General features: G+C 36.6%; 1 protein-coding gene across 2 annotated transcripts in view; it reads right to left on the bottom strand.

The window, feature by feature from the left end:
- TMPRSS15 (transmembrane serine protease 15) overlaps window positions 1–12,628 on the bottom strand; it is a 157,259-nt gene that overhangs the window by 122,711 nt on the left and 21,920 nt on the right. For both annotated transcript variants that reach the window (XM_068982063.1, XM_068982073.1), the window contains one exon: window positions 3,238–3,369. In XM_068982063.1, coding sequence (XP_068838164.1) covers window positions 3,238–3,369 — 132 coding nt within the window. The remainder of the gene's footprint in view (window positions 1–3,237; window positions 3,370–12,628) is intronic.

The following is a 12,628-nucleotide window of genomic DNA, read 5'->3' as shown; positions in this document are numbered from 1 at the left end:
TAGGAAAAAACTCTCGGCGGGAGATAAATGAACCTGTCCAATATTATACTATCAGCAATTCTATTGCAATATCCAAAATTGACTATAATGGAATGGGATTCATATAGGTGTGTTCTTAGGACCCACTGAGAGCTCCCTCTGCTGGCTCATTATTTTTCAATAGTGTGTTTGCTCAGTACACTGAATTCTCCAGGAATATACATCAAACTGGAAAAGGGCATGACAACCCACTCCAGTATTATTCTTTCCTGGAGAATTCCAGGGACAGAAGAGCCTGGCAGGCTACAGTCTATAGGGTAGTAAAGAGTTAGGCATAACTGAGTGACTATCTCTCACACACACACACACACACACACACACACACATATAAATCAAACATGATCTCTGCCCATCCACCCAAGTCTATTTTACATGTACATATGAGTCAGACAAACAACCTATGGAGACACTTGCCAGCTTCCAAAATAGGCCTGAACATTGGCCTGAAGGGTGTGGGTCAGCACTTTTTTTTCTCACAGGTCAGCTAAAAAGTGAACTTTCCTGCTGATACAATCCTCATCAGAAGAAAAAAACAATTTAAAGAAATCTTGGTTCTGCTATCGTCAGCTATAAGTTGTGAAAACCTAAATAACTAAAGCCTAAAAAGGAAGCTGTTTAGGAATTTAACATTAATATGACTCTATTAATAACACCGACTAGAATTAGAGCTCACAGCTGGAGGAATAAGGGAGAGAAGTGAGAGCATAGGTCAGTTTTACACAGATAGTTCTCTTAAAATCATCTTCGCTGCTGCTAAGTCACTTCAGTCGTGTCCGACGCTGTGCAACTCCCTAGACGGCAGCCCACCAGGCTCCCCCGTCCCTGGGATTCTCCAGGCAAGAACACTGGAGTAGGTTGCCATTTCCTTCTCCAAAATCATCTTTCAGTGAATGTAAATTGATGGAGAGGGCTTTCTTCTAGAAATTGTGCTACAATTTGAGCACAAGTGTGAGGCGGGGCTGAGGTGAGATACTCACAATCATTTATGATTAAGTAATGAATGAAAGTGTGAGAGTGAAAGTGTTAGTTGCTAAGTCATGTCCAGTGCTTTGTGACCCCATGGACTGTAGCCTACCAGGCTCCTTTGGCAGTGGAACTCTCCAGGCAAGAATATAGGAGTGGGCTACTATTTCCTCTTCCAAGGGATCTTCCCAACTCAGGCATCTGACCAACTATATAAACCTGGGATCTCCTGTATTGTGAGTGGATTCTTTACCATCTGAGCCACCAGGGAAGCCAAATAATGAATAAAACAACCTATATGACTGTAAATCCGGGATAAAGATAGAGTAGTTGATTGATTTTTTCTCTTCTTTATTCCACAAGGACTTTATATTATTTTTGCAAAAAAAAAAAAAATAGATACAATGCTAACTTTAAAGTGAAAATAATAAAGAGAATCAAGAAAAATGACAGACAAGGATCTATAGGCTTCAGAAAGTTAATCACTTGGATGGTGAATTGATAGTAAGATTCAATTAACACAAAACCTTCATGATATTGAAAATGATGCAGTTTGGTTATATATTTAATGCAAACACATAATCATAATTACAGAATTCAGTTCTCATACTGAAGTTCATGTCATGCATTTATAGTGACTCAGGAATATAATTCATGGCCTGATAACCTACTTCAGGACAAATTGCCACATATAGTGTATTTCTATGGTTATTATTTGATATGCATGGATACTAATTCATTATGAAAACTATAAAATCTGTAACAGTAGAGAGCACATAATAGGTATGGTTCATTTTCTGATTATACATCTTAGATATTTCTCCCCATGTACAGTTAGTGACCATCATCACATAGACTTAAAGGTATGGGGCTCACTTTGATACACATAATATTTGAAATATAAATTGGGGGAACATCACCTCTATTACCTCATGATGGCACACTTGTATCACATTCCCACTGGAAAGGTTTTGAAAACTGCCTGAAAATCATAGCAAACAAAGACATTGCTTTCTTCTTCTCTGAGTAATTTAGTTATATAAGATAGATTAAAAAATATTCTGTAGCCTGCACTTTCTTCCAGTATGCTCTGAGTGCACTTCAAAGTATGCAGTTAAACTTTGAAGTTTGAATTTCATCCAAGAACATTTGAACTAGGAGTGCTTAGTTGAGGACGCTTTAGTCAAGTTGCTGGTTTTTGAGTTGGTTCTGGGAAACAGACCAACTGCCTATCTTTTCAAGTATATCCTGAGTGGATAGGCAATATTTGAAACTTCAGTTGGTATTCGAGCATTTGTCTTAGATTAATATCAGAAAGAAGAGCAAAGTATAACAAGTAAAGTGAAGTAAATTATAACCAAAGCCTTTACACATTTCGGGAACTAACTGTGCTCATGGTCAATTTTTAAACTGATTATAAACTAAAAAATTGCTCAATTCCTGCTATTTAATTTTTCAAGAATAAATTGTAGGTTAGAATTGTTCAAGTAGTTCCTCACATTACTTAGCAATTGTATATACATTGTATTACACAGGCAATAAAATGAAATAAGCCAAAAAAGAAATATGTTTAAATTGCATATTTAAGTTACATGTTTAAACTGCAGCTATGTTTGGCATTTAGTAAGTGCTACTTAAGTGTTAACTAACAGTAATAATAGTGATTTAAAAACTATTAGCACTCTAAACAAATGCCAGTATTTGCAAAAACAAAATAAAACAGATATTTAGTTTAACAGACATGAAGATCTTATTCTTAACTGATTTCCTTTACTCACAGAACTACAACTCAAGTACACTTTTTTCCTACTTTTTTGTTTCTTTGCCAAAAGTTGAATAAAGGCATCAATTTGAATTAAGGAGTGATGATTCCTGAGTTAAAGACTGTTAACATGGCAAAAATAAAGTGATCTGTATTATGATATGATGGTGAAAAACATTCAAATTCATAATAGTTCATAGCAATTTAATAATGGATGAAATATAAGGTCATTTTCTTCTTTCAGATGTTATTAGCCACAGCATTCTCCCTATACTTGTCAAATGGAATTCTGTTTAACTAAAATAGGTTTAATGTAACAAGATAAAGTTTGAGAATATTAATATGATTACTTTTATATTTTTGTCTTAAATCATAAACATGACTAAGGGTGTATCTCAATCTCCAGTAATTTCTGGTACCTGAGGGGTGTGTGTGTGTGTGGACACAGTGAGGAAGGGAAGTTAATCACTTACCACAAGTTTTATTGTCTTCATCAGAGCCATCTGGACAGTTTAATTCTCCATCACAAAATAAATCAATTGCTATGCACTTTAGAGCATCACCACACAGCCTTGAATCAGGTGGGCACTCTATTGAGACATTTCCTTAAAAAAAAAAAAAAAAAAGATTGAATTTAAAGGTTACTATGTATTCTTTGTCATTTAGGTAAGTATATACTTGAAAGCAAATTTGGCCTTGGAATGCGGAATGAAGCAGGGCAAAGACTAATAGAGTTTTAGCAAGAAAATGCACTGGTCATAGCAAACACCCTCTTCCAACAAAACAAGAGAAGACTCTACACATGGACATCACCAGATGGTCAAAACCGAAATCAGATTGATTATATTCTTTGCAGTCAAAGATGGAGAAGCTACATACAGTTAACAAAAACAAGACGTGGAGCTGACTGTGGCTCAGATCATGAACTCCTTATTACCAAAATCAGACTTAAATAGAAGAAAGTAGGGAAGACCACTAGACCATTCAGGTATGACCTAAATCAAATCCCTTATGATCATACAGTGGAAGTGAGAAATAGATTTAAGGGCCTAGATCTGATAGATAGAGTGCCTGATGAACTATGGAATGAGGTTCATGACATTGTACAGGAGACAGGGATCAAGACCATCCCCATGGAATAGAAATGCAAAAAAGCAAAATGGCTGTCGGGGGAGGGCTTACAAATAGCTGTGAAAAGAAGAGAGGTGAAAAACAAAGGAGAAAAGGAAAGATATAAGCATCTGAATGCAGAATTCCAAAGAATAGCAAGAAGAGATAAGAAAGCCTTCCTCAGAGAAAAATGCAAAGAAATAGAGGAAAAGAACAGAATGGGAAACACTAGAGATCTCTTCAAGAAAATTAGAGATATCAAGGGAATATTTCATGCAAAGATGGGCTCGATAAAGGACAGAAATGGTATGGATCTAACAGAAGCAGAAGATATTAAGAACAGGTAGCAAGAATACACAGAAAGAACTATACAAAAAGATCTTCATGACTCAGATAATCATGATGGTGTGATCACTCATCTAGAGCCAGACATCCTGGAATGTGAAGTCAAGTGGGCCTTAGAAAGCATCACTATGAACAAAGCTCATGGAGATGATGGAATTACAGTTGAGCTATTTCAAATCCTGAAAGATGATGCTGTGAAAGTGCTGCACTCAATACGCCAGCAAATTTGGTAAAGTCAGCAGTGGCCACAGCACTGGAAAAGGTCAGTTTTCATTCCAATCCCTAAGAAAGGCAATGCCAAAGAATGCTCAAACTATCGCCCAGTTGCACTCATCTCACATGCTAGTAAAGTGATGCTAAAAGTTCTCCAAGCCAGGCTCCAGCAATACATGAACCGTGAATTTCCTGATGTTCAAGATGGTTTTAGAAAAGGCAGAGGAACCAGAGATCAAATTGCCAACATCTGCTGGATCATGGAAAAAGCAAGAAAGTTCCAGAAAAACATCTATTTCTGCTTTATTGGCTTTGCCAAAGCCTTTGACTATGTGGATCACAATAAACTGGAAAATTCTGAAAGAGATGGGAATACCAGACCACCTGACCTGCCTCTTGAGAAATCTGTATACAGGTCAGGAAGCAACAGTTAGAACTGGACATGGAACAACAGACTGGTTCCAAATAGGAAAAGGAATATGTCAAGGCTGTATATTGTCACCCTGCTTATTTGATTTCTATGCAGAGTACATCATGAGAAACGCTGGACTGGAAGAAGCTCAAGTTGGAATCAAGATTGCCAGGAGAAATATCAATAACCTCAGATATGCAGATGACACCACCCTTATGGCAGAAAGTGTAGAGGAACTCAAAAGCTTCGTGATGAAAGTGAAAGAGGAGAGTAAAAAAGTTGGCTTAAAGCTCGTCATTTAGAAAACGAAGATCGTGGCATCCGGTCCCATCACTATATGGGAAATGGATGGGGAAACAGTGTCAGACTTTATTTTTGGGGGCTCCAAAATCACTGCAGATGGTGACTGCAACCATGAAATTAAAAGACGCTTCCTCCTCAGAAGAAAAGTTATGACCAACCTAGATAGCATATTCAAAAGCTGAGACATTACTTTGCCGACTAAGGTCTGTCTAGTCAAGGTTATGGTTTTTCCTGTGGTCATGTATGGATGTGAGAGTTCGACTGTGAAGAAGGCTGAGCGCCAAAGAATTGATGCTTTTGAACTGCGGTGTTGGAGAAGACTCTTGAGAGTCCCTTGGACTGCAAGGAGATCCAACCAGTCCATTCTGAAGTTCAGCCCTGGGTGTTCTTTGGAAGGAATGATGCTAAAGCTGAAACTCCAGTACTTTGCCCACCTCATACGAAGAGCTGACTCATTGAAAAAGACTCTGATGCTGCGAGGGATTGGGGGCAGGAAGAGAAGGGGACGACAGAGGATGAGATGGCTGGATGGCATCACTGACTCGATGGACGTGAGTCTGAGTGAACTCTGGGAGTTGGTGATGGACAGGGAGGCCTGGCATGCTGCGATTCACAGGGTCGCAAAGAGTCGGACACGACTGAGCGACTGAACTGAGGTGAACTGATATTGAAATTGAAAGTGAAAGTCACTCAGTTGTGTCTGACTCTTTGCAGACACATGGACTATACAGTCCATGGAATTCTCCAGACCAGCATTCTTGAATGGGTAGCCTTTTCCTTCTTCAGGGGATCTTCCCAACCCAGGGATTAAACCCAGCTCTCCTGCATTACAGGTGGATTCTTTCCCAGCTGAGCCACAAGGGAAGCCCAAGTAAGTATATGCTTATTTATAATTATTTCAACTTCGCCCCAAAGTATTTATTTCATTTAATGAATTGATCCTACAGTTTTAAATTTTGAAGAAATGATACATATTTCTTCATAGATATTAAATATGATGCTTACTTTGTTGATTTTTAAAAAAGATTGTCTATTTATTCATTTGCTTTTGGTTGTGTGTGCTGGGTCTTTGTTGCTGCACGGGCTTTCTTTAGTTGTAGCAAGTGCGGCCACTCTCTAGTTGCAGTGTTCAGGCTTCTCATTGAGGTGGCTTTTCTTGTTGTGGAGGGAGAATGGGCTTTCAGGCATGTGGACTTCAGTAGTTCTGGCTCCCAGGCTCTAGAACACAGACTCAGTATCTGTGGGGCATGGGCTTAATTGCCTGAGGCATGTTGGATCTTCCCGGATCGGGGACCAAACCTGTATCTCCTGGATTGGCAGGCAGATTCTTTACCACTAAGCCATCAGGGAAGCCCCTACTTTGTTGATTTTTAATCTTGATAAATGAATGCTACAGTTTGGAGCATTATTTGGTCCCCAATATTTACACCTCCTAGGATTGTTAAGTGTAATGTGGGGCAATTTGCTAAAATGCATATCTCATCATCTACAGTATCTAATAGCCACTTCATTTACTTATAAACTTATGACTTGAAAATATAGTGGTTGAAGTTAAGGTTTGCATCCTGCAGAACAATGAAAACTATTTTATAGTAAAATGAAACTTAAAGTCCACAGTACATTGAACAAGAAAACCCAATGGTTGTCTTCTGTTCATTATCTCTTTGCTTCTTGGGTCAGGGTTTCTTAGGAGGAAAGTTGCAAACATCCCCCAGAAGGATTCCATGTCATACTCTGACCAGGATCTGATAAATTTGCACCTCTTAGCCTGTCTTGTCCTTCACCTGCTTCTTTCCACATTGCTAAATATAGAAATGGACTGAAAAACACATTTTCCTTCTAGAAATTGACTTGGAAAATTTAGGTGCAATCCTAATAATATATGACCACTGGGTAACCACATATGTTTTTAATTTTTTGAGCCATGTGATAATTTCAATATGTTTCTTTATGATTAGAATAACAACGACAAATTAAAGTTTTTGGAAAATCTTTAAGCTCAATAGCATTTTTTTTTTTTTCTTTTTGTTATTGGCCTTAATCTTAAAGCCAGCATTGTACTGCCATCTGCTGGGTTTTAAAAATAGATTTGATTCTGAAATTTCTCTTAGGCTCCAAGAAATAAATTGGGGAAAGTGCTTCTGTTAATAAATCTGCTAAGGTAATGCTTAATTAAGAACATTATAGACAGAGATGCTGGATATAAATACAACTAAATTGTTTTTTTATAATTGTAATTAAAATAGATATAAGCCTTTGGGAAATTTATGGATCACCTAACATCTAAAATAGGACAGGATAAAGCTGAATCATTTCCAAGTGCTAAAATACTCCCATTTAAGAGAAAAAAAAATTTTTAAATATATTAAATGAACTTGTATATTATGACACATATGAGATATTCATCAAGAGTTCTTAATTATTGAGCCACTAATCCTTAAGAGGTGTCATGTTGATAGTATTCAAAAAATTCTTGATAAAAAATAATGAGAAAAAGGACATCACTGTAGTAACTGTCTCTTTTAAACAGTGGTTGAAGGAGTTCTAGGTATTCAGCATCTATAAGAATAGATTTGGGCATTTAACTAGAGACATTATGATTTTGTCTGATCTAATGCTTTCTATGGAAACTTCACTTACTGATGTTTCATATCTTTGTCTATTGCTTATTGAAATTTATAGATTGAACTTCAAAACCACACTGTCAAGAGATACCCCTTGAAACATTTTATCTCATTAATGATTATTCGTTCACTTTACAAATATTTATTTCCTATTTATTTGCATCGTGGCTTTTTAAGGGATAGAAATAATAGGATGACTTTTTTATGGAGTTTGGAGTTTAGTGGGCAACTGATTCATTGGCTAGCAAATTTTGTAAATGAGGTAGAAAAAAGTGATGTGGGAACATCAAAACTGGGCTATGCCATGGAGTATCTTCCTTCTGAGTCTGGGATTGAAAACATCTTCATATAAATTAAAATTTGAAAGATGTTTAGAAATAAATGCACAATGAAGAGAGGTCACATTACTATAGGGAAAGCAGAGGCATCTAACTTATCTAGATGTTGGGATGCTTACTGAAACTATGGCAGGAAGGGAGTTTAGTCAAATTCTGGGGGACATTTTACAAATCATTTTAACATATTAAAATATTTTTGTAAATAACAGTACTGAAAAATTTAACATATATATGTCCATGTCCATGTTTCATAAAGACAATTCTGCTACCAACTGAGCAACCATTTCAACATTCAAGGTGAAAGTTGATGAGAGTTGGAACTCTTGCACTAGCAGGGGAGATGGGGATATATTTCAAATGCTATTTTACAAGTAGGATTGATGAGCTTTAGTGGCCAGATATGCTCCTGGCTGGAGGGAGGTGGAGAAAAGGATGCTCAGAATGGTAGTTGCACTTTGGAGTGGTCATGAAATACCAGTGTTCATTAGTCACAATAGGCATTATCAGAGAAACAGCTGGTGGGATTAGTAAATGACTCTAGTTTGAAATATTTAGATATGAAGGTGGAAATATTATACTCTTGTTTAGATTGTACTCTTGATATCTCCATATTCTGTTGTATAAGCACCTTTCATATGTCTTGGTCCATGAATAAAGAGAAATTCCTTTAATTTAAAGCCAGAATTGAAAGAGACATGTATACCCCAATGTTAATCGCAGCATTGTTTATAATAGCCAGGACATGGAAGCAACTTAGATGTCCATCAGCAGACAAATGGATAAGAAAGCTGTGATACATATACACAATGGAATATTACTCAGCCATTAAAAAGAATACATTTGAATCAGTTCTAATGAGGTGGATGAAACTGGAGCCTATTATACAGAGTGAAGTAAGCCAGAAAGGAAAACACCAATACAGTATACTAACACATATATATGGAATTTAGAAAGATGGTAACGATAACCCTGTATGCAAGACAGCAAAAGAGGCACAGATGTATCGAACAGTCTTTAGGACTCTGCGGGAGAGGGAGAGGGTGGGATGATACGGGAGAATGGCATTGAAACATGTAAATTATCATATGTGGAATGAATCGCCAGTCCAGGTTCAATGCATGGTACAGGATGCTTGGGGCTGGTGCACTGGGATGACCCAGAGGGATGGGATGGGATGGGGAGGGAGGTGGGAGGGGCATTCAGGATGAGGAACACGTGTACACCCATGGCAGATTTATGTTGATGTATGGCAAAACCAATACAATATTGTAAAGTAAAATAAATAAATAGATAAATTTAAAAAAAAGAAAATATGAATATAGTCTTCTTATATAAAGAAAGTATGTTTTAGGATTTTATCTGATTTTATTTTTACCTAGTGTTCTGTCTCCCTCTCATCTTACATACACAGGTACGATGTCCATTTCCAACAAAACCATTGATTAAAACATTAACTGCTGCAGAAATTAGCCAGATGCCAGTTTTTAAAGTAACCTTCCATTCTTAAAACTAGAGTTCTTTGACTGGACTATTTAGTTTGCCATTTCACCCACTAGTTTTTACTTTAGTACAACTCTTTTTCTTGGGACTCTCTACTGTGATTCTTTTGAGGACTATTTAACAAAACAGCTAAGGATTTTTATTTAAGGAAATGTGTACAAAAATAATAATTGATTCTGTTTATTAAGATCTGTTCAAATTGTCTAAATATTAGTTGCTGTTTTCTTGAGTGGAAAAAAGATTAGCATATTTTTATGTTATATGCCATTTTAATCTTCAGGATATTAATTTTTGGCATAATATGGAAACCCACCATAAATTAGCATTATTTGTAATTCTGCAAATTGAAGGCTTTATCATCTATTTATATTTGTATCATGAAGGATTCAGTATACACTCAAATGTGATTACTTCAGAGTAATCCGCGGTCATAACACTGTCCAGTGACTTGAGGTGAGGAATCTCTCATGCAGACTCTGGACTAAGTATTGTGGAGAAAAAAAAGACTGAAACCAAACCAGTTATAAGAAGTGTTACATACAAGACAGTAATTTGAAAATCATATTTGGAAAATATTAGATTTTTTTGTAATTGAATTAAAAATTTTTTAATATAAATTTATTTATTTTAATTGGAGGTTAATTACTTTACAACATTGTGTTGGTTTTGCCATACATCAACATGAATCTGCCACGGGTGTACACGTGTTCCCCATCCTGAACCCCTCTCTCTCCTCCCTCCCCGTACCATCCCTCTGGGTCGTCTCAGTGCACCAGCCCCAAGCATCCAGTATCATGCATCGAGCCGGGACTGGTATTCATTTCATATATGATATTATACATGTTTCAATGACATTCTCCCAAATCATCTCACCCTGATTTTTATTTTCCCTAAAAATAGGTGTAATAATCCTTGGTGACCAAATATGAGACAAATTAAACCCAAGATTTAATAGCTTACTTAGTAATGAAATCAGAATCTGAATGCATGAATGCCTGCTTTAAGAGACCAAGTTCATTTCACTGTACTGTGTTTGGGAAATATCACTTTACAGAAATTCTCCTCTACTTTAAAAGAACAAATTTAATCATTTTAGCAAGAATGTGGCTGTTCAGTTCAAATGAAATTAAAGTAGGAAAATACTTTAATGGTTCTGTTATTATTTGTGTAGGAGTGTCTTAAATTAGAGGAGAGTGCTTAGCAGTATATATATGTTGTTTTCTCAGATGCAGAGAAAACAAATACTTGAAGTGAAAAAACATTTGGTGTTGGTTGCAGTGCCTGTTTCTGAGTCCTGGGACAATCAATTCAATTGAAGAGTATAATTCTGCCTTAAATTCTCTTGAACCAATTTCACATTCTTTACTAAATTAGCCAGTTCTTTTCCTTCCATCCTCAAACCCCTCCACGTGGTGGAACTATAGCAAATTACATTTTGTTGAGACTAAGAAAGCCCATGATAGTTAATCTTGTTTTTCTGCAATCATTGCCTGCCCAGTAAGCAACAAAAGAGTAGAACAAGCTGTATTCTAGAAACCCTTCAAGCATATGAACAATTGCGCAAAAGAGCCCCTCTTGGGCACACTGCAACAGCTAGAAATCAATCGGTGTAATGCAACCTTAGTTCCCATCTCTCCCTTTACTCTTTCGAATGGGTTAGTAAAACTTTACGGTAATTGGCAACAAAGGCAGTTGAACAATAGAACATAATCCTCATGGACTTTGTACCCACTATCAAATAAAAATTCTCTTTGGCAGAATTTATAATAGTACTAATGCCAGGTATATGGTGCATGCATTTGTTGATTTTTCTCAAACTCTGTCTTCCAGGCGTATAAAAATGAGAATAAACTTAACATCCCTGAAAGTCATATTCATAATAAATTACTGCTTGGAAACTGTGGTTTTGAAGTTTAATTGCCTCGTTCCCCTCTATAAATCTAGAGTATCTTGCTGTGTGAGAGGAATGAATAGGAATGAATGGTGACTGGGGACTCATGGATCCAGTAAAAGAGGGAATGTGATATTTTACCACCTACTTACATTATGAGAATTCTTCAGGATTGAGGAAGGTAATTCAATATGGTCTCCAATAATAGGAAAGCTTTGGAAATGGAATTTTTGAGGACAAAGAAATAATCAGATTAAAACGAGCACTACTGAATACAACAATCTTGTTTTAACCTTAGGCTAGTTTTTAAAAGATCTTTTTCAAAAAGTATACAACTTGCTATTTTTGTTGCTGTTGTTGTGGCCCTCCTTTATGCCAATCATGAATTGGTATCTGTATTATTTCCTTTCTTCATGACTGCTCTTTAAGATATATATTTAAATCTTTGTCTTTCAGATAATAAATACAAAGTTCAAGAACTAGGTGGCTTACCAAACTTTATGTGACAGTAATGGGTGGAAATAGTTAAGGTGGATTCACCTACACACTTTCAATGTTTGAAAATTATATGTTACTTTTTGGTCTTCATTATGATCATCAACTGTTCATGTAAAATGTGAAAGACATAAATAAATATGTACTGATTCCATTCTTACAGTTTACAGGTTAGGAAGATTTATGTTCCACTCTCTGGGAAAGAAAAGTGCTGGTCAAGTATTACCCTCACACTCTGTGATTCCCTTTCACCATATCCTTTTGCCAGAAGCTGGGATGTTAGCCAAAGTTTGATCCTACCCAGCTTCTCTGGTGGTTCAGAAGATAAAGAATCCACCTGCAATGCATAAGACCTGAGTTTGATCCCTGGGTCAAGAGAACCTCTGGAGAAAGGAATGGGTACCCCTTCAGTATTCTTGTCTGGAAAATCCCATGGAGAGAGGAGCTTGGTGGGCTATAGTCCACAGGGTCATAAATAGACACAACTGAGCAACGATGTGTGTGTGTACATAGCACATAAAATGTCATAATACATTTGGTTTGTGGGATATTTTGGTCCATAAGACGTTTGGTTCTTAAACACTTGATCCATTCCAAAAGCTCCTTAAAATTTGCTCCTATCTAAAGTATCCC

The sequence above is a fragment of the Capricornis sumatraensis genome, chromosome 1 (genome assembly GCF_032405125.1).
Source record: "Capricornis sumatraensis isolate serow.1 chromosome 1, serow.2, whole genome shotgun sequence".
NCBI lineage: Eukaryota > Metazoa > Chordata > Mammalia > Artiodactyla > Bovidae > Capricornis > Capricornis sumatraensis.
Note: the sequence above shows the minus strand (reverse complement) of the source record. Positions and strands in the feature narration are given on the sequence as shown.